The sequence below is a fragment of the Gallus gallus genome, chromosome 2, assembly GCF_016699485.2.
Source record: "Gallus gallus isolate bGalGal1 chromosome 2, bGalGal1.mat.broiler.GRCg7b, whole genome shotgun sequence".
NCBI lineage: Eukaryota > Metazoa > Chordata > Aves > Galliformes > Phasianidae > Gallus > Gallus gallus.
This window is the reverse complement of record NC_052533.1, coordinates 48735895-48759507: the sequence shown is the minus strand read 5'-3', so window position 1 is coordinate 48759507 and position 23613 is coordinate 48735895. Positions and strand designations below refer to the sequence as shown.

The 23613-nt window shown below is 38.7% G+C and overlaps 1 protein-coding gene across 2 annotated transcripts in view; it reads left to right on the top strand.

The window, feature by feature from the left end:
- ITGA9 (integrin subunit alpha 9) overlaps positions 1-23613 on the top strand; it is a 222841-nt gene that overhangs the window by 89953 nt on the left and 109275 nt on the right. For both annotated transcript variants that reach the window (NM_001012858.2, XM_040683149.2), the window contains exon 16: positions 14069-14224. In NM_001012858.2, coding sequence (NP_001012876.2) covers positions 14069-14224 — 156 coding nt within the window. The remainder of the gene's footprint in view (positions 1-14068; positions 14225-23613) is intronic.

The following is a 23613-nucleotide window of genomic DNA, read 5'->3' as shown; positions in this document are numbered from 1 at the left end:
AGCAAGTTTTCAGAACTATTATTGTGAATCCTAGGACTAGCATCTGTTAGGTATCCAGTTTTCATTTTAAATTGCATTGACATTTTGCTTTGGAAAAAAAGTGGCAGACCTTCAGTCTTTGTAATGGCATTTTTGCAAAGTTGATAGCGCTACTGTGTTTTGTGTAGTATACACAGAATACCACAAACATCTCAATTATTGTTTCCTAAAGCATTAAGGTTTAACATTTTCCTTGCCCGCGTATTGAAGTTTTAGTAAAATGTTTCATCTCTCTACGGTAAGTTGGGAAATTGCTGGCAGAGGACGCTTGTTACGTTAGGATCCTAGAGAGGATCTGTAATGTTTTTTTCTGTTCTGTTAGTTTATTTTAAATGCCCTTTCCAAAGAAAAGATGTGGTTGTTAATTTGGTCAGCTCTAAAGGTAGATCTGGAGATTATATGTGCTGCACACTGGCAGTTAAAGGAGTGGAAAAGTCAATTGAGGCTATTTCTACACAACGGAAAGGGTTTTCCTCTCAGTGGCCTTGGAAAATCTTGCTGGAGGTGGATACCTACTACCGTAACATAATCTGTATTTTTCCCTTTTTGTTTCCTTTTTAAATGTCATATGCTGAGAGAAGTCTCTTTACTGATGGGTAGATGTAAAAACAGGGTTTTTTTGTGTGTGTGTGGAAAGAGAATTCCACCCACTTTAAACAGAAAGAAAACCTAAAAATCATTTTATGTTTTTAACAGAATAGACAGAGCTAAGTAAAACTTTTCGTTCTGTCATTTATGATGTCTCATTTTATTTGTCCCCGCTTGCCTGAGATCTTTTAAGAAGAAATCAGATCACCTGTGGGTGGTTGTAAGTCATTTGTCATCTAGATTTAAACACCTACTATGCTGCATGGGAGCTTTTTAAAGGATTTTTTTCCATTCTTACTTAACAAATAAGGATAAAATAGAAATATGATTCTATGATTAAAAAAACATTGTTTCTATTGAGCTGTGCTATAGCAGTAAGACTAGGGTCTAAATTTGCTTTCAAGCTCTTGTTATTATTTTCACAATTTTGGATTATGGAGATTTCAGGCTGTTAATCTGGATAGTGAGAAAATAGAGCAGTTATTCGGTTGCCTTCATTTATCTTTACAGAGCAAAGGGAGAGGGGCAGTGCATTTTTAGAGGTTTTTCAGATCACATCAGTTCTTACGTTGTTCTCAAAGATGTTAAAGCATTTCTGAAATATTGCCCAGCTATTCCATGGAATCAATTATGGGAGTATCAGTACTTGTGGGACAGCAGCTGTGCTGTTTGCCTTCAGGGTTTGTGGAGTACTTTTCCTTTATGATTATAGCCTTGTCAGAATAAAGTTGATGCATTAATACATAAATCCTAGCAATAATATTGGCACATCATTTGATGATGATTATAAAACTGTTCATACACAGAAAGCAGAAGTGTTTTCATGAAATACTTACGCTTCTAAAAGGAGCAGGAAAATGCACGCATTTCATTAAGATTATTTTGTTCCTTTAATGCATTTGTAAATATGGAAGAAGTAAAATAATGTTTACCAGAAGTCATCGCATTAAAATGGTCTGGAGAGTTAAGAACCCCAAGGACTGGCTGAAGAGCTCTCTGGCTCCATGTTGTTAACTTTCCCCAATACTTGAAATGCAAGGGAAATTCCTGTAAGCATTATGGGTTCTGAAGTATCCATATACCAAATAAGGGTAGAAAAGCAGATCTGAAGGGCTACAGATGGACATCACTGCACAAACAATATAATGGAAATGTCAATGTGTTGTGTGATTGTTCAAGAATTTTACAGGAAAAAAAATGCCGTTTAAAAAAAAAAAAGTTTGTTCAGTGGAGGTAACAGTGAAAGAGTGGTAGGGGTTCTGGGGCTTGCAATTGTTCTTAACATTTTAACCTCCATTATTTAGAAAAAATAGTACAAAATCTGTAAATATAGAAGTTTGTAGTTGGACAGCATACTGATGTAAAAGGAGATGTCAATGTGGGATTAGGTTGTTGCTTCTGACATTCTTCAGGGAAAGTTTAGTATCTATCAATACAGTAATTGTGTCTGAAAATAAATACAAAATGACTTCTAGACCTTGCATTAAAAACAACAACAACAAAAACAAAACAAAACAAAAAAAACCCAACAACAGTTGTTTAAAAGGGAGAATAGGGAATATTTTTGGGAAGTGCTTCAGATGAGCTACTGAGTTGAGCAACTTCAAGGCCAGGCTGCTCTGGGCAGCCTGGTCTAGTGGTTGGCGACCTTGCACATAGCATTGGGTTTGAAACTCGATGATCATTGTGGTCCTTTTCAACCCAGGCCATTCTATGATTCTAGGACTTGATCCAAATGTATTTCAGTGCAGTGAAATGTGAGTTCATATATCCATATATCCACCTATGAAGGTGGAAGAGGCTTGTCATCTGAAAAGCATGGTCTCTGTAAATGATTTCAGGGGCATAACAGACCAATAATTAACATGGCTTTTCAGTGTAATGATTGGCAAAAAGGAATAATGAGTTATTTGGGCAAGCATAGGGAATAGTAACTTGAGGTGATTCTTATTCCATAAGGAACATTGCTTAGGCTAATGTGTTCACTGACAAGCTGCTTTTCATCTAGAGGATGTTGTAAGGAACTATAGAATGGTATTAAGGCATCAAAGGGAAGGCTTCACTTAGAAATTTGAATTGGTCACAGAATTTATTTTAATGAAGGCCAAAGGACACTTAACAAGTTATTTGTGCACAGTAAAGAGGTCTTTAATCCAGCAGAGAAAAGTGTAACAAAAATCTGTGACTGAAAGGTGATGCCACATACACGTATAGAAGCCAGACCCTGGACTTCTTAAGTTCAAGAGGGTTTGCTATAGGATTAAACTAGATATATTTCTGGAAAATATGCTGTAACTGAACAAATGGTTTAATGTAATGGAGGGTTAACAAATGAAATGTAACTTGCCTGTACCAGTGGGTATATATTCAACACATTCACAGCATAGTTCTTTGAATATACAACATGGTGCTGGTAAACATCCAAGCCTAGGCAAAGCTATGGAAAGTGAGCTGGTGCTTGAGCAGGCTGGTCTTGGGAGTCTGGTGTGTACTTCTGACCTGTGACTGTGCCATGAAAGACTGTCTCAAATTAGACCACTGAAGCTTCCTACACAGATATTTCCTTGTTTTCAATTTAGCTATTAGTAAATATGTGCAGGTTGCTGTTCGTTATTTTTCAGGATTTGTTATGAGCTGCTTGTAGGATCAGAAAGTGTTGCCATCCTATTCAGTGACTTTGTTTTCCTTCTCCTTCTCCTATCCCTTTCCCTTTGTTCTTTCCCAAGCTGTATATCACAGTTACGATGCACTTGCAGCTCCTTCCAAGTGCTCCCTGACCTCTGTAGCTGCTCCTTGTGCTGTCTGAAGTTTTTCCTCTGACACATACAGTGGTCTCCAGTCTGCTCTTACTTCAGCCATGTGGTCCAGCCAATTTGGAAATGAGCAAACCCTGGAAAAATATGTTCCAAAAGATCACGCTGTAAGAAGATTAAAAGAAGGCTTCACCCCCTAAAATGCAACAGCCTGTTTTAACCTAATTTCACAGCTATGTCAAGTTATTTCTTGCTGTTGGTGCTTTCAAGTCCAGTGCTGTTGAGCAGGCAGTCTTCAAAAGCAGCTTTGTTGTCCTTGGAATCATGTTTTTGGTTCTCTGATAAAGGCAACATTTCAGCCTGTCCCCATTCTGGCGTTTGTATGTAATCTTGTGACTCAGCCTAACAGACTGAACACAAAAAAATCAGCTCTTGAGTTGAGCTTTGTTGGCTTTGCATACCTTAGGTAAGAGGAAGCTGCTTCACAGAAGAATAAAGTGGGCAGATCAAGCTTATTTTATAGGTCTACAACACAGGATAATATCTAGTACAGATAAACTTGCTTATTTGTGGATTTATTTAAACTTAAACTAAACTTATTTAGTTCCTGAAAACCAGAAAAAGCCAATCTACAACCTGCCAACCCCCTCTACCTCCAGTACTGTCTTTCTTATTTATCTCACTGCTTCAGACTTCTTCCCATGGATATGTGTGTATCAGCTGGCATCGTCTACATTTGGGTCAGGGCTAACTCTGCCCTTTCCCAGCTCTCCTGGCATCCGTTCCTTTGTACCACACCACAGCATATTCCAGTTATCATGGGAGTGCTGCTGTTAGGATGAGAACTGTACAAAATAAGCAAAAGCAGGCAAATGTCAGCTATGGATGTGTAAAGTGGCAATATATTAACTTAACCATCTCTGGTTAAAATCTTTTTACAGTACATAGTATCACAGTTCTGAAGGACCATTTTTTTTCCATTCAGGATACTCCATGAATACGCCTTCAGCTTCAGAGCAGAGCTCTCAGCTTTTATCTGGAGAAGCGTATGATTAGCTCTTATTTGTGGAAACACTGACCTTGTTTATTTTTAAAGCCTGTGGAATTCAAAGGGAAAGTTGTGTTTTTCCTTGGTTCCCCTGGGAAACATTCATTCATCCCGCACTCATCCCACCTAACAATCACCCTTTGTCACCATACAACATCCTTGGGCCATCTCCCAGCCCCAGGCAGCCATATCCTCTCATGTGGGGTGGAATGCAAGGCTGCTGGATCTGCAAAATAAGGGGAAGAGCCTTGCTCTTGCAGCAGTGAATGTCTAGCTTTCCATTTGATCACAATTTAAGGTTTAAATGTGCTAAAATGCCAGTGAGATTCCTTGTAAATGTTTTTCTTCTAGTTTTGTGTTGTGAGCGCAGCCTGGGAAACCGTGGAGAGGGCGGTGTTAGCAGAGCCATGTCTGAATGATCAGAGGGGAAGAGGACAGGAGGAAAGTGATGGGGGAGGAGGCGACACAGGCAGAGTGTTTCTGAGGTGGTTGTCAGTTAGCTGAGATTTAAGTATGCGCAGAATGGGAGAGCTGGAAGCTAATGAAATACCCTTGGAGTCATCCATAATGCTTGTGCCGCATAATGGATAAGTTTCCTTCAGCTCATCAGTATTACTTGATTAAAAACTGTACTTCCTAGTAATTAATAATTGCGATAATTATGTTACTTTACAGAATGACGAATGGGAATTTGTCATCCTTAGAGGTTTCACAGTTTCCAGTACAATACAGTCTCCTCACTCTCTTCAGATATTGTTGCTCTCATGTATAAGGAAGCTGTAGCACAGGTTTGTGTTCTTTTTGAGCCTGCAAGGAGCTTTGTATGCCTTTTGCAATATTTCTGTTGTCTAGTTGGAACACTAATTCGGTGATTAGTTTTCTTATTCAATTCTATTCTATGCTTAAATGTTTGCATTCGTAAAAACCACGTTGAAATAATGAAATTCAATTTATTTTTATTCAAAAGCAGTAATTTATTAGTGATGTCAAGACAGTGAGAAACTGAATACTTTCTTTCTCACTGCCATTTATACATACACAAATGCTTTAGTAATAACCGAACAAGTTATCTTTTTCACTTATCCATACTTATCTAATTGGCCTGAACTGTTCCAATCATCGGTTTCTTTAATTTTTTTTTTATTTTTTACTTTCCTAATTTTTTTTATTTTTTCAGAATGAAAGTACTTACATAAATATAGAGATTTCCTTTCCCTTTCCATGGGAAAAGATATCCCCAGATTAAAGTGAAAAAACATTGGAGGTTTTTGGTTTAAAACAACTGAAGAATTCCAGTTTATAACTGCAAGCTTATATAGAATCATTCTATTAAAAGTGAAAATAGCAGTTCTACGTAAAACAATCTTCTGTAGTGATGCACTTAAGATTCAGGTTTGAAATATGATCTGAAACATTTTACAATGGTTAGGAGGAAATTCTGCTTTGTCTTTGTGGTGTGGGATTTTTTTGTTTAGGTTTTTTTTTTTTTAATTTCAGAGCTTAATTTAATGCATCGTACGTCCATATGGATGGCAACATTAAGTGTTTTTATAATCATAAAGACAATAAATCTTCTGTAGCTGATTTCATACTTCTCTGTGGGAACTGAGGCCAGAAATTGTACGTGGTCATAGGATCATATCACAGAATCATAGTTAAGCTTGGACTGGAAGAGACCTTAGAGCCCATCCAGTTCCTACCCCCCTGCCATGGGCAGGGACACCTCCCACTAGATCAGGCTGTCCTGGGCCGTGTCCAACCTGTACTTGAACACCTCCTGGGATGGGGCATCCAAACCTTCTCTGGGCAGCCTGAGCCTGTGCCTCATCGCCCTTGTAGAGAAGAATTTCTTCCTTATATGTAATCCAAATCTCCTCTCTTTTAATATAAGTGCATAGAAGTACATAGTACACACTCACGCTATTAGCAGCAGTCCATTTCCTCAGGGTTTTCAAAGCATGATGTTATGCTCCTGGAGATCTCCTGCCCTAGATTTCAGTTGTTTACATTTTTAAATTCATGGGGCAAAGTATACAATCATAACACTTTTTTCTTTTACCCAAATTGATTTTAAATCATGCTCTCAGGAGATGTATACTAATAAATAATACCTCTTCCATTTAATAGCATAAGAACAGATTAGATCACGTTTTTTCTGAGGGCTCTGTTGTGGAGCTATTTATTCTCCTGTGATTGAAAGAAGGATTCATATTTCTGTGAGTAAATATCTCTAGACTTTTTAAAGTAAATTATTCTCCTCTCAGTAGTATGTCTTCTTATGCACTCAGCCTCTCACTCTGATTCAGGCAGGCTGAGAACTGTATTGCTTTTATTGCAAGAGTTCCAAGGATCTTTTCTATCAGATCTTCTCAACCCAATTAAAATACTGTCAGCAAAATATTGATGATAACCTTCTTTCATCTCTGTCTTCTGCAGAAGATTATTCTGCTTCCTTCCAATCCTGACAATGCTACTAATTTGTTCCTTTCGCTGTTTTCTGTAGAATACTGGGCTTATGTAGAACATTTATTTGTCTCATACATGTGTTTCTTATAAAGCCCTCTTCATGAAATGCTTTTTGACACAACAGTGTTGAAAGGATCATAGCATCACAGTGTTAGGCCTTCAAATCTAGTCAACTTTAAATGAAGTATTCATTAGAACATTTGTTCCGCTGCTATTGTGATTTTTGATAGACAGACAAATTTTCTGTCACTTCTAGCAGATATCCAGCTACTCAGACCATTTGAGATACCAGGATTGCAATTGAACCCAAAGATGTTTGGCCTATTCATATTAAGACACTTCCTAGTGTGTCTTGCTAGACATTAGGGACATACTATATGAGAAGGTGAGATAAAATATACTGTAAGACCCACACCCAAGACGGTGTATGGAGCCTCAATCTGTTTGCACAAACCTTTTAGATCATTTATCTCACTGAGAAGGTGTAGGTACCTACAAATGGGAACAGGCATTAAGAGCCAGGCACTTAGTGGGGTGGTCGTTGGAAAAAGTGGAGGAGTGTGTCTTGTATCCTAGCCCTTCCTACAGCTCCTGAGTCTTTTACAGAGCTTTGGGAGGAGCCTTTTGATTATTCCCAAGAGCCAATGATCAAGTAGAGGTACTTGTTCCTTTTCTTCAAAAAAAATCAAGCAAAAAAAAAAAAAAATCCATCTGGAGAGTGAGGTAACAGAGGAGCTTCATATAGAGACCTCCGTTGCTTAGCTTGTATATCCATCAGTGTTGGAGGGATATCTTGCATAAAGAGAAACAGGTAGGTGGATTAACAGACTGTGGAACTGATGTATTTTAAGACAGCGTTAAAGGAAATCTCTAAAGCTTGGTTTAGATAAAATGTTATATCAGCAGAATATGAAATGTGGTAAATCCAATGGAAAAGACAAGTGTCTGTTAGCGTTACATATGTGCAAGAGGAGTCTGGGTTTAATTATTGTTTCAATTCATTGTGTAATTCCCTACTGAAATACAAGTGTATCAATATTTTCAGAAAGAGTAAAGTAACTGCTTTAATTGTTACTCCTATTATTCTTTCTTGTATTCTTTTTTTGTGAAACAAATACCACAACTTAGGTGAGCAGTGAGCTCATCAGTTCTCAGACATTTTTTCCAATTGTATGTATGGCAGATATGTTATCTGTTAGGGCATATGTTATAGAGATGGCTGTACCTGGCAAAAAGCTAGCTGTCTATGTTTTCTAGTTTACTCTGTTTCAAACTTCAATCAATCAATAAGAAAGTGATCTTCAGAGATAGAAATGGGTGATTTAAACAAACAAACATACAAACAAAAACCCATCCTGGAAGTGTTAGACCCAATAAAAGAAGCAACATTCAACTTTATAAATAAGATATGGGAAAGCAAAGCCATTTGAAACTATATGGTCATAATGCATTTTAGTATTGAGCTGGAAAATCGACACTTGAGCTCAGTAATACATTATATTGTATTGAGTCACATATGATTACTCTTCCTGCTGATTACCATGAAAGGATTATCAACAATATATTATTGTTAAGTCTCTGTAACCTTTGACATGGAATGTTTACAGCACTGATCTCAGTCTCTCTCATGCCGACATCAGTAATACCTTTATCATACCTGGCTGATAGCAGGAAGCCAGATGTGCATAGACACACTTTAACTGAGAATGAGCCTGTATCCAGCTGGGTTTTGGACTTGCAGCTCAGCCCCTGCCATTTCAAGGTGTCCTTTCCATGCACTCAGGCTGCTTGACGCCTGGTGTTTGATTAGCACCAGATCCCTTCAAGATCTGCTTTTTTCTCCCTTACATATTTCCCATTATCAGGGTTTGAGAAGAAGGATTGCTGGCCTGATTGAAACAATCATGTGCTAGACTAACACAGCTGGGAAAAGGACAAAGGGAGCATTCCCATTCTTTCCAGCAGTAAATAATGTTCAAGTGTGTGATGCTCTGCAAGTTCTTTGCTCCTTTTTGCTGCTCTAAATTTTGGGATTCTTCAGAAGCCTTGTGATGTTTGAAGTTTAGCAACAAAGACCATCTGCCTACTTTTTGAGTTATAGCTGTCACAAGATCTTAAAAGGAGACAGAAACATGGGTTATTGAAGCGTTAGGCCTCTGATTGCCTTCATATGCTATTAATTTCACAAAATTTCACCAATGATGTTGTAAATGAGCTTTTACCAACCAAGTAATCTTCTAGTTCTGCCTCATCTCTGAAACAGACTTGGCAGATGCTATTTTCCTCCTTAAACTACAGTAATGTCTAAAATATAGTCTGTGTGTGTATGTTGTGTACAGAATGGAAACTAAATCTCTTCAAGATTAGTTTCACATGACCATGTTCTGTCTGTCTTTTCAATGGGGAGATACAAATGCTAAAATTACACCAATCTGAAGCAAATTATTTCAAGTCCTAGAATATCTTTATCAAAGTAAGTGTAGGAAGGCTCTCCTGAGAACAGAGGTGGGTTTTGTATTGCACAGGATTAGAAGCAGGTTGAGAGTAGAAATTTGGCTCATGCACTAGAAATTGGTAACCTGAGGGGTCTAACCTTGGCCATAGTTTAGATTTGTTTTAAGTATTGTAAAGAACAGGACACGCAAGTTACTCCTCATTCATTTTCAGGTACCAGAATGAGACCTATGCATTCATTTGTCTGGAATGAATGGAAGCCTGTCTTCCAGTTTAAAGCCAATCTGTCTACTATTTTTATTGTATTGCGTAGCTCCAAAGTCTTGTCTCCTATATGACTCACAACTTAGAGAGGGAGGCTGAGATAATAGGAGAAAGTAATTCATTTTGAAGTCACGCACTATAATCTTGTTGATTCATGACCCATCGTGTATGGTCATTAAGATCTATAGCTGATATTTCATATGATAAATTGTGGAAGTAGTGGCCTTTAGTTCCAAAGACTGAGTCATTTTTAAAATCACTGAGCAGGGAACTATTTATCCCTTGGCATTGAGTTGAGGACATACGTGTTAGTGACCTGTGACTTGATTGAAGTGTTATTGACCATCATGCTAATGCTAACCCAGCATTGGCATGATGGCTTTATTTAGTTTATGGCATTAATATGTTACCTACTAAATTAGGTTTTTCAAATCTATTTTGTGTGTTTTAAGCCTTTAAAAATGCTTACAGTTTATTATTAGTGCTTGTTTAAAACTTGAAATAAATGTATTTAGACTGTAATGTTCAAGTTGAGTATTTTAAAAGCCACATTCTCAAATTTGTTCTTAGTCATCAAGCTAAACAAAGCTTAATTCTCAGAATACTGAAAAGCTGTACTGACTTCACTGAAAGTTATGAAATTTTACATGGGTTGATGTCCTCAAGATCATGTCAGAGTAGAAAAAAGGCCTGATAAACATAGCTTTCCCAAGAAGAATAAGGAGAGAAGCCCTCAAAAAATGCAAACCAGGATAAGTCAGGGGCAACCATAGAAATCATCCTATGACTACATGTATTTTCTCATTCAACGCTGTTGAAAATGACTTCATTCTCACTTAATGCTTTGCTGCTATAAAAGGGCCATGTTTCAACCTTCAGTCCTGCAGGACTTTTCCTGTAGATTGTAAAGATTATTTACATCTCAATTTGTTTTTCAGCCCATTGGCCATAATTAAAAATGGAATTTGGCACTCTCCAGAGCCCCTGCTGGAGACTTTCACCTTGTAGGAGAAAAGGGGATTAGATGCTATAATTTACTGGGCTTGTGCATAGTCCCCTGACTGTACTGTGGCATTGAGCCTAAAGAAAACTGAAACGGTATCCAGTCTTCTCTGGCAGCTGCTCACACCATGATCAGAGCAAATCCTATCCCCCATAATAAAGCCTCGTCCTGTTTCATCCAAATTTTCCTGACTTTCTGATGTGTGTGGGCTCTTGGTAGCACGAAGTTAAGGTTGGAGAAGACAGCCTTTAGGAGGCTGGAATCTGTGCCTGTGTTTGTGTTGTCACCATGTGCCTTATTCTGTGCCCACAAAAAGAGCAGAAAGTAATTTCCTGCAGTCATCATGCTCCACTGTAGAGAGGGAATCAGAAATACTGTTCAGAATCAAAGCTATGACATTTGATAGTTGCACTGTGATTCTTTTCAGATTTTTCAAACTTGTTCCAAAAGCCAGACAGAAATGCAGTCAGAAATCTGGCAGCGACTGGTTTGCTTGGTTGCTTTTTCCTCCCCTGCTAAGACAGAAAAGAAAATGAAGCTGTGCCCAGCTTCCACCGCCGCGTTTTTAGAAAATGTGTATTTCTTTGGGGTGGTTGTTCTGTGAGATGGCAAGCCTGCTCTTTGTTAGGGTGAGTGCTCAGGACCGTGGTGTCTTCTGGAATATCTGTAAGCAACTTACTGCTTTTGCAGATGCTCTTGAGTGTTCTTTTGTCCTTGGAGTTATGTCCTCACTTGGTAATAGTGAGGAAGCACCCTGATTAAAAAAAAACAAAGCACAAACAAACGTTTGTTTATTTATACCTAAATACCTTTTTCATCACCTCAGGGTGATGTCATGCATCAGAGGGAAAGGTAGAAGATCCAGAGGAAGGAATGCAGCCTTCCAGAGGAAGGCTGGCTAGGGCCGTTTGCACTGCAGGAAGTTACACTGGAGAGGTCAATTTGCTGAGAGTGGAAAATTATAACACCCTAGAGAAATGGCTTTGTGAGAACAGGAAAGCTACATGGCATAGCTGATGGCTTGCGGAAAACCCACCTTCAGGTCCCTGATCCAATTCAAGCACAGTGAAAACTTGCAGCAGTTCAGTGACATCTAGTCTGCACATGTGTTATTTGTTACTGTTAGTCATTGAACACTTGTTACATAGCTGCTTCTGTTGATAATATGAACTCCTTGAGTAGAACACTAGTTTTGATGCACTCCAGGTGTCTTTTCTGCTAAAAAAGCTGTGCTGTCCATGTGCTGTGACTTGCCAGGGATACTTTTTCATGATGCAGAAATGTCATTAACCTTCAACACTTTCTCAGCATAGTGAAAAAGCGTAAATATATGTAAAAGCTGCTCGTAGAAATTATACCCTTTGGCAAATCCACTCAAATAGGGCTTTTTCAATAGAAAAAGCAACTAATGCTTTCCTTGGTTTGAAGTATTTTTCAGTTTATCTCAGAATTGTTTGTCATTGCATCTTTCACCTTTTAGATATCAGAAATACTTCAAGGTGATACATGGGCAGCACCACCAGTACCTGATTTGACTGCTGGAAGTAGTACATTTGGGTAGTCTGCATGAGAAAGGAGCAGAGTGTATTTCCAGCTTAAAATAATGTTTCTCCAGATTGTATCTGGGCAAATATTCAGTGTTCTCATTTTGTACTTGCTTCCCAGATGGTCTGTGGTGTACCTGCGAGACAGAACTGTCTGTGTCTGTCTTAGTGAGGAAAAATCCCACATAATGTTGTCTTCGTGTTTTAAGATTGTGAGCAAAAGAAACTGAACTTGTGGCAAAATTAGTAGCTGGGTAGCAATCATACTTTTATCCTTAATTAAAGACAAGTGTGGTGAAGGAATATCCACACATGTAATTAATCTAGCTGCTGGAAGTCACAATTTCAGCACTAAAATGAAAAGGAAAGAGACACCAGCGAACAGTATGGGCATGCTCCAACATTCATTGAAGTCAATGGGAAACTTGTCTTTTGACTTCAAAGGGGATTGGACTGAGCCCACCAACATCATATTAAAACACTTAGGAGTCATAAGCACTTATTGTTGCCATACTGCAGTACCAGAGCTAGAAAAAAACTATAGGTGGATTTTAATTTCACTCAGTGCATACACTTTTAGTTGTTCTTTGCTGACATAGTTGGCTGCATACAGTTGGATTAGGTGGTGATTTGCCTGATGATTTGTTGTTTCACTGCTGCCTCGTGGTATGCTTTTAACAGTCTTATTTTTGTGTATATATTGTCTCCTTGTATGCTGATACAGTTCTCACTGAAGTTATTGCACATGATTTTCTGCGAGAGCAAAACTAGTAGCTTATGTGAGTTTTAGCATTGCTATCTCTGTGTTAAAACTCCTGCCCCAGGGTGGGACCATGGAAGGCGGCTGAAAAAGTGGATGTCCCATTCCCCTGGTGCAATACAAAGTCTAGTTAAGTGCTTGTCCATTTGAAGATCTGTTGTCTCTGCTTGTGGTATTTATCTCCTCAGTTTCATCTGCATTGAATTCACACACATTTTTTTAAGTAGATAAAATTCAAGAGGAATGTTTGCTTGTGGAAAAGCAGGATGTCTTCCACTTCTGTTGTCTGGTAAATTGGATTTTGGAAGTCAAGACTAAAAAGAATACAATGAGCAATTTATCCTCTCACAGAAGATAGGCTTCAGGCTTTGCTTGTGTTAATAAATGGTATGAGTTTTGTGGCTTGGGCTCAAGCAACAAGAGAAGGCAATTAATAAGGATTCATCCTATGAAACAAATAATGTGGCACTATTTAGTACATCTGATGTTAAGCCTACAATAAAGTGATTAAAAAAGTAGAAAATCTTTATTTTATGCAGGTGTCACTGCTCTTAGGGTGGAGGGTGCTATGAGTTTTACTTTCAGATCAGAGCTGGAAGATGGCTTTTCTTGCCCTGCATGTCTGTAGCCTTGTTTTTACAGCCATGTTGGTAACTTTACCCATTCATTCATTTAATTGATAATAATAATTTTTAAAAATGCAACACCCAAGGTGGAATTTTTACCTTTTTTTTTTTTTTTTTTTTAAATGGGTGGAAGACACTGGAAGTGACCTGAATAAAAGTCTGGAATTTAGAAACTCTTGAGAAAATACACTCTTTGCTTCAAATTTTGCAGTACTAATGGAAAATATTTGGGTTTTAATTAGAAAGATGTGGTTTACAGATGTGGAAAATATGCCAAGGATTTCAGTGAAACCGAGAGTGCTAAAAGAATAACTCACTTTTTGTTAACTGTTTTTTAATCTGACTTATTTTGGTATGACATGCTTTTTCCTGTTCAGCAGTAAGGAGACCAAAGGGAATACAGAGGCCTGCTTCATGTCTGCAGTGTTGAAAATAAATTATGCTTTAATTGTGCTTATAACTGTTGTGTATAAGTATCTGCCTACCTGTATGTAACGGTAGTATCTCTGTTTTCCTTTTACAGAGAAGAGTCAAAGATGTCATATCTCCAATTGTATTTGAAGCTTCGTACAGCCTCGGGGAACATGTAATAGAAAGAGGAAAAGAGGACAAGGAACTACCTTCTCTGAAGCCCGTTCTCCGCTGGAAGAAAGGACAGAAGATTGCACAAAGGAATCAGGTCAGGTTTCGATTATTTTATTTCCCTAGACTTGCGGCTCTCTGATCTTGAACTAGCAACGGAAGTGGATGTAAAAAGTGATTGCAAAGCTTAGAGTTATTTGTGCACAGTATTATCCTTACTGTCATCGATATTAGTGCTTCTCTGAGAGGCAGTAAAGAATTGTGCTGGCAGGGTTGGGCAGCAAAAGACAAGGTCACTTGTTTGTTTCAAAGCACTGAGCAGAACTGAACAGAAAAAGACTGAATGAGGGAAAGGAAGAAAAGTCCTGCTCCTTCTAGCTCTTCCCTTTCTGAAGGAGGTTCTCGTGAGAGACTCCATCTAGCTTTTCTTTCAGGTTAAAGCTTAGTCTTGGAGGGACAGAACTGAGTTCAGGAAGGGATATGGGGACTTGTACCTCTGCTGAAGGAAAAAGTGGTGAGTAAAATGAAGAGAACTTTGCGTGGCCCACAGCCCTTATTTACTGAGGGCTTCTCACATCCAGCCATGTGGCAGGGGAAATCCCTTCTGCTGTTGTAATTATAGAAAATGCCTTGCTGAAGTAGAACGTTTCTTTTTGAGAGAAAGTGAAGTATAAGCTTGGCAGTGTATATATAGGATCCTATTTTACTCTCTGCATTTTCAGAAAACTCCTTTTTCATTATTTTTGCTCAGAACAAGAGAATTCCTTTTGTTTCCAAGTGCTTGTCACTTAGAGAATAGGGATCCTAAATGTTTCCTAAGGAAATGAAGTGTACATGACTGGGATGCCTACCTGTTTGTCTGACATGGCCTCACTAGTATCTTTGGAAAATACTGACCAATTTTGAGGGGTTTTTTACAAGGGTCATCAAGACAGTTCTTATGAAGGTACTGAACATGCTTAGGGTTAATGAAAGCAAGCAATGACATTAAGAAAAGAGGCTGCTGGTGATCTCTTGAAAAACTCCAGTTTGAGTATGGTCACTGTAGGTGCAGGACAGAATGCCAAGGAAGGAACCTGCAGGACAATGCCACTTCCTGCTGCACTGACACTGGAGCATCCAGCCGTGAGGCTACACGCTCTGAATGGAAGTAAGACTTCTGTGGCTTGCAATATTGATTCGAAGAATCACTTCAGGCTAGAAAAGACCCTTGGAAGTCCAGACCCTTGGTCAATGCAGATCCAACTTAAAAGTGTCTTGAAGTTGCATCCAGTCAAGTTTCATTTCCAAAGCATGCTTACAGAGTTACAAGCTGGCGTTGCTTGTGAAATGGAAACCATTTCTTCTTTAAACACTGAAAAGCCTGTCTGGAGCTTAAGGCTTTTAACAGTGGATTGTTAGATCTGGTTTTTAACCAGATAAGTAACGCTTGCATCATTATCTGTAGCACTGCTTTCTGGTGCTGCTTGTAAGTATATTTTGTTGTTCTGAAATCTGCAGATCCCTGAATATTACTCAAAGAAACCACAGCTAAAATGCTTGCGTAAGTTTGATTTTCCACATACCCAGGTGTTTGGAATTGTTTTTTTTTTGCTATAACCCTCGTACTTAGAGAAAAGAGTATTTAAGAATGTTTTATAAGTGAATGAATGAAGATTAAATATAATAATTATTTTTATGAAGAAGGATGGTGTGGCTCTTAAATATCTAAATGCTGCATTGTTGCAAACATACAACGGGAATTTTGAAAGAACTTTGGAATCAGAACAATGTAATGAAAACCTGGATGTTACATAAACTAAACTGCTTGGATGCTTTACTACAAGGCTTAAACTCCAAAGACGGCATCTTACCCTGCAGGCATACTCTCTGATCAATATTAACATACCTAAATGCTGAGATTATACAGCAGAAACAAAAATATGTCAGGAATTTCCCTGGCTTGTTTTCTTGTATAATTTGGGTGAGAGAGAGCCAGTTTAACAATGCTTTTTCATTTGCTTTCCAGATGTTGTTCACTGAGCTTAGTAAGAAAAGGATTTTGACATGGGGTGTGCCTTTGAGTGCGCTTTCAGCTAAGGAAGTGGGCAGAACTTCAGATTCATTGTGGCACTCATGGTGAGAAAGCCTTGACTGAGTAGCCTTGAGGCACTGACAGGCGCTTCAAAGACCAATTTAATGGAAAAATCAAGACTTAGTGTTCTCTTTTAGAACTTTTTTCATCTTGCAAGTAGAAATTGTTTTTCAAGGGGAAGAGGGATAGTATGAATGAAAGTTCACATAACAAAGGATTTACGTTTTCAAAGAAAACGGGTTTTGGAAAGACCTTACCGTTTGGAAATCCAAATCAAAAGATCTAGTGGACACTTTTCAGAAGTTTCAATGGCCTCTAAATACTGGGTCTGGTTGGCATTAAGATGAGGACTCAGCAAGAGAAGCAGAGGAACCACTTTTTTGCTTTAGCAAGCAGCAACATTTCAGAAGGGTGGAGAGGGAGATGAATGGATGGTGGAGAGTTCAATTTTACTTCTAGTACTGAAGTTTTCCTATGTAGCTATTGGAGTGTGTTTTTTGGAGGTTTTTGTCTAGACCCTGTATATCCAGTAATTAGTGGTGTTTTGAAATCTGAAATGCTGCTTCTATTGCTTCAAGGAACCAAAGGTACTGTTAGAGGTTGACATTTTGCTAATAAGCTTGGGTGGCTAGTTTCTGTGAATGGAAGTAGTGCACAGATGATGAAATGAAAGGGAGCTGTGGAGAGAGGGTGAGCCTTCCATTTGTCAAGATCCTACTTCACATCTGTTTGACCTATTTGAAAAGCCAGTCATGGAAATGGTCACCCAGATATGAACTGAAGTGATGTCAAAGCTAAAACGATCACTTTCACTAGAATCTGTTTTTCATGACCCCGATGTTCCCTGCATGGGTGCATGGCTTCCCACAAGGAGAGAACAGCCTTGTGGCTCACAAATAAGGAGGCAGGAAAGCTATCAAGTGGCCTCTTGATGTAAGAGTTAAAGATTATACTGAGCACACAAAGTTTTTTTGTGGTGCTTTGCTTCCAGTGCATTAAGGAGTCAGCCTGGAAACAGAGTTCATGGACATCCACCAGAGAGATGGTGTATCCTTTCCTGATGACATAATCATTAAAGAGGATTATGCTGGATATTCGTTCTTTAAATCAGTATTACTTTGTATGTGAGAAAAAAGTTTGGTCTTGGACAAAAGAGCAAAACAGTTAACTACTTGCAGTAAATGAGTGCACTGATGTGGAGTTTTCATTCAAAATTCATTTACTTATTGATCACTTTTATTTTAAGAGTGCAACTTCAACTGTAAGACAGTGGGAAAAAAAAAAAGCAGCAAGCTTGTATGTAAAAATGAGCGCATTATTGACTGATCAGCAAAGGGAGTTTCCTTCTGTTCCTAAAACTACTGGCCTCGAAGCAATCAAAATATGATTAACAATTTGAACTTCTGGTTGGTGAGAGGAAAAGGATCTTCATGGAAATTTCGTAATAAACATTATTTGGTTGTGGGGCTTTATTCATTGGCCATTTTTGTAAGCAAAGAGGCTCTAACATTTCAAAATGAAGTAATAATGTAGATAAACTGGCCTGAGGCACGCTGTGGCCTGGGATACAGCAACAGCTGTTTCCTCACTAACTTATTTTCTTGATTCTTGTATATGCTTACCAGAAACTGTGGTTGCTATAGCTTGGTGTAATAGTCTGTGGTAGCAGAAGCAAATACAGGGGGATTATGTGTACACGTCTATTGATAGATGTCTCAGTAACTTTTGTACAATTGTTAGGTGGAGACTGACTATGTGAAGAGGATGACAGCTTTCCAAGTTGTAAGAGGCTAGGAAGCTTTTGTTCAAAGTGAAAATCTCTGGTGGGTCAAGAATGGGTGGAGAAACAAAGATTTTACTTTGAGTGCGTATTATGAACTTTAATAAAACTTCCCACCCTGAGGATGATTTTCCATTAGCTTTCTCATTGCTTCCCAAATCCTGTTGCTACCTCTGTCCACTGGAAAAAAATAATAAATCTTCCTACTTCAGGGAAATTAATGTGTATTTAGAACTTGGTTTGGCTTAGTTCATTGTAAGTGGTTTGTACTATAGCATTTATTTTTGTATACCCACTGTATAAATACATGTCAACCAGCAAAGAGGGAGCTCTCCTGCCAAATACAGTGGGGATTTATTCTGTAGTATCCAGTAATGTATCTTAGAGTTTAAAATGCGGTATGCTAGAACTCTGTCTGTTTTGAATACTGTAATAAAATCACCTGCTGTTATGTGGATGGAGACACCATTTTGTTATAGGAAAATATTCTCAGTAGGTTTAATTGCGTCAGTGTCTTCAGGATTTCGGGAATGGTTTGTCATAAAACTGCTTATAAGTTATAAGAGAAAATGTTTAGGACATTCTGTTCCCAGCTATGTCAGACTTTCAGTGAGAGTCTGGGTATAGTGCAGTATCTCTGGGTGTCTGTGTGGCTACTCCTCTCTGGGATAAACTTCACCTTTTTAAAGCAAAGTGCTATTTTTGGAAATATTTGTCTTTGAGCAGCTAACTTAAAGCTGACTAAGTATTTACACATAAATTAGCTTACTTGACAGGTGTGAGAAAGTATAGAAGGATTTTGGTGAAGCTGAATTATGAACACCTTTAGTAATTTTGACTTGCTGCATAAATATTGGCTTTTTCTTATTTTTAAGACATCCTCCCCCCCTCCCAGCATCTCACACTGAGCACAAAGCAATGATGGATCTACACAGGCTGAAATGTGGTCTAGGTTTGTCAATGGCACCTTCTCCAAAGCAGAGATGCCCATGTGCTTGGATCAGGTTTCATCTCTGCCAGCAAACTGAGCTGTTTCTGGTGTATTTCTCTGTGACATCTCTGTCCCAGTTGGCTGCTGGAATGGCTTCCGTGTCAGCTACCCCAAACCATTCCCCGGCATAGTTCAGGAGCTTGGGTGCTTCAAGGGCATTTTCCTGTCTTGGAGGCCAGGACAGTCTAAATTACTGGTACACTGAAGCCTCAGTGGCTTAGCATATCTGTCAGGGTGAGTGGAAAGAGCAGAGATTGTTTTATACCTGGGCATACAGGAGGTCTTTGGGAGACTGTGGAGTCAGCCAAATTGCTGTGCTCCAGATGAAACTTCTTGGCACTAAACTCCCTTTCCTCCTTGGGCTTCCAAATTCTCTTTTGCCTGTATTCTTGCAATCTGTGTCACCATTACTGCTTAATCACCATTGTTCTTCTACCAATTGAGGTGGTTTTGCTGAAAATGCTGATTCCCAATCCTCCCTATGCCCTCCCTTTATTAGTGTCTGTCTTTTGCTCTGACCAAATTTGTGTTGAGTCAGTTCTGAACTGGCAGGGATTGGGTGCTGTTCATGCCAGGACATCTGGGAAGGACCCACCCTGAGCATGTACTGGATTAAGCTGAGTACTGCATTTGCCTGCTCTCTTTTGTTGAATGGCAATAATGAGGAAAGATTTACGAGTCTGGAAAAGATTCCGTACTGAGTGAGAACAGCAGGTGTCCAGATGTATTATTGTACCTCTGAGATGTTTGTAATTAGCAAACTTGCTGAAGTAAGAATTAGTGGAAATTGACATCTCTGATCATATGCAAGTTTCTATAAGCTTGTTCTTGAGCAATGACAGGCTTGGACAATAATGGTCCAACTTGCTTATTTTGCTGTTTAAAAGTACAGGCAAAACAGCATAATGCAAGAGACATGGCTTAGATCTCATGGGCTTCCTGAAGAACAACAGCCAATATCGCATGCATGTGTGTGTGTGTGTGTGTGTGTGCATACGTGCATACATACACACAGATATACACACCTTCACATGTAAGCTGGTTGTATGTGCCAGGGGGGAGTAACACTCCAAGGTGATCTTGCTTGAGGAGAAGAATTATCTGATTTGGCTTATAAATTCTTCAAATACATAGATAAGGAAGTGAGAGATGATCGCATGAACTGAAATTCCTATGGGGTAATTTCTGCAGTTCCCTGGAATAGCGTGCATTTCATTTCCATACTGCTCTGTGGATGGAGAATTGTAAGCACAAGAAATGGAGATCTTATGTGTGGAACTGTTAAAAAATATACTTGAAAAGCCGCACAGACAGGTGACAACCTTCGGCAGGCTTGGCTTCATATTTTTTCAGCAGTTAGATGAACTTGGAATACGTAACATCTGAAGAACAGTTAATATGATAGTACTAATTCTTTCAGTTCAGAATACCTCAGTGCCACAGAACTGTTGGCAGTTTAGAGCAGCATTCATAAAAACGAAACCACTGAAGTGCAGGTGGCTTTTAGAAGAGGACTCCCCCATATCCTTGGGAGTGTTAATGAGCTGAAAGTAGACAAAAATTGCTTATTTGATCATTTTAAAACACTTTTTCTTTCCAGCTATCATCAGTTACCACTTTTTTGTTGTTGTATTTTTATTTATTTTATTTTGTTTTCAATTATACCATTGCATCATCAGCTATATTTTTAACTTGTATGTTAAAGTGTTAAGATTATAGGAGCATGCTTGGTAGTGGAAATAAAGAGGCTTAAGTACAGAAAATGTTCTCGAATATCATTAAAAACCCTCCTGAGATGATATAATTGAATTATTCTGTAGTCATTGAAAATAAGTGGATTATTTAAGATGAGTCAGGAAATATATTGAGAAATGTGCTACAGAAGTCCATCCTATAACGATAGCGGGAGATGGAACAATTAACCCAATAAGTCCTTCTCATCTATTGTTCCATGGATTTATAAGGTCTGAAATCCTGTGAAATGAGAACACTTTTTGGATGAGTTGAACTGTTAATAATTTTGAAAAGAAAAGAATTGCCTCAGCCTGAAAAATGAGTGAGTCAGACTAAAAATCTAATAAAGCTCCAAAAGGCTGGGAGTGTATTTCTATTGCCACCAGTTGTAATTCTTCACCCCAGGAGAATATGAGGACAAAAAAAAAATGCATTATTAAATTCACTCATTGCTGTGAGGAATAACTAATACATATGTTCATTAATACATGCTTGTGTTTGATAGCTAACAGGTTTCATGCCTGATCTTTTCTAAACAGCTGATTCAATTTGGGAGTATTTGCAAGTGATAACACTTCTTACACTTGAGTGTTCTCTCTCTTTTTTATCTTAGTGCTCCAGCTCAGTTTTCAGCACTTAGTGAAAGGTGTAAATAGCAGGATACAGCTGGAATAGCGGAGAAATTATTGTATTTGGCCTACAAATGTCAGTCACAAGTTGTGAGCCTTAGTCCTGGAGTCCTCTGCTCTGTAGAGTGGATGAATTTCCCTCATCCACTTCCTCACCTTCCTCAGCTGCAGAAGTTCCACTTGTGTTGTGCATCCTTGTTAGTATAATAAAATGGTTATTACCAGTTTCTGCTCTCTTATACTAATGTGTTAGAAGTGAGCCAGGAAACTCCCCCAGCTCTGCATATGCTTCATCAGAGCACACTTTCCCACTAATAAAAAAGATGCTCACCTCCATCCACTGCACCACACAGTACCAGCACGACTCTGGTTTTGTGGTACGGTTCTTCTGTATGCTTACAACTCCCCTGCTTACAACTCGCCTTTGTCCTGTGATTCTCTGCCACTCATTACAGGGATTGTGCGTATTGTGTATTCTTTTTTTAGCCTGCACTACTGATGAAATCCTAGAGAGTTTTTCAGAGTATTAATCACTTTTCTACTGAGAATTTAAATCAGCTTGTTTGCACTTGGCTTAGCAGGATATTTGAGTGGATCATTTCCATGAGTAGTATAGTAAAGCATACGATGTCTAAGAAGAGCCAGTAACTATATTTTTTTTATTTGAGAGGTCAATAGATACGTAGGTAATAGCTCTATTTTTCAGGCAGCTGGAAAATGGAAAGACAAAATAAAGCTCTGAAGTCAGGCTCCTGAATCTGTGTAATGTAAGCACATTAATATCCCAAGTCATAGATTTGTAAAGCTATAACATAGGGAGTAGTTCCTGGAGAAAGCAGCAAGATCTGCTTACTGGTCAGTATTTTTGAAAATCAAATCACATTTCCTGCTCCTTAAATAAGTAGCCAGGAACCCAACTTCATCACATAACACGGTAATAGCCATTGCATTGGGATGTAAAATGTAAAAAATTATTAGCCTAACAAGCCCTCTCATTCTGCATCCCTTAAGTAGCAGAGCTTTTGTGTTATTAGTGTGATATAGTTGTTAGGTCATTCCTACATGTAACCTGAGTTATCCTGAAGTACGTAGCACAGGTCATGTAGCTAAAGGGATTGATCCTCAAGTTACCGAAGGCCAATTCTGCCATGTCGTAAGGGGTGCACTACAAACTTTTTGTGGACTGATTTGTGATGAAGTAGTTAAAGACCTAATCTAGAGTGAGTACTGTTATCTAAACTGTAAATCATTGTGCTTTCAAGAGTTTTCTTTTGAAAATCTCATTTCTCTCCCTTCTCATCAAGTGCTGTCCTTCACCTGTCACTTTCCCTCATCTCTGAAGAGGTGGGCACAACTCCTACAGATTACAGTATTGGCAGCCTCTCAGAGTCTGGTTGCATGTTTTGGCTGAGACTTGAAGTTTCCACCTGCTTCCCTAAATTTTGGGGGGTTGAATGTCTTGAAATACTTTTTTCTCTGTTTATTGGATAATTTCCAGTACTTTCTGTGGGCCGGAGAACCATAAACACAGGTTTTTTTTTTTTTTTTTTTTTTTCAGTTTTCTGTTTCCAGTTCTCTTCCCTGCTCCCAAAAACTTAAGTTTAAGTTTAGATAGCCATTTAAAGAATCCAAAGGAATTCAGCAAGTCAGGTTTGAAGCCCCATGTCATGGTTCCTCTGATCAGAGCTCTCACCACTGGGCTAAAGTTGGGCTCCTTTTCATTTATTTTCCTCCTGTTGTCATTCCTCATCAGTCCAGCATCAGCAATAAGGAGGATATCCTCCTGGCAGCTTTGTGCTTAAGGATGTTTAGGATGTAGGACTATGGATTTATCCCACTATTTTGTGAGGCTAAACACTGTAGATTTGGCCTGGCCCCTGGACCACAAGAAGTAGCATTTAATCCACCACCTCTCATCAAGGGGCAGATTGGACATGAAGATACTTGTTAAGAGGCTCTGAATGCCTGCCTAGACACATCTTCTTCCCTGTCAGCTTGCTCTAGGTCTCCTTTTAGTGTACATTTATTGTGTATATATGTCTGTATTCACTCTTTTTTTATAAAAAGTATGTCTTAATGTAGTATTTTTGGTCTACCCTCTAGTAGACTTGGGCATCATCTGTCTCTGCTAATCTTTCAAGGTGTATGTCGTACTCCTTGATGACAAATGGTCTTCTTTTCTACCCAGAAAAGCAGCCAGGCAGAATATCAGAACACCATGTTTATCTGTGATGTTTAATGACCTGCTGATACTGCTATGGAGCAGTTCCCTGTAGTT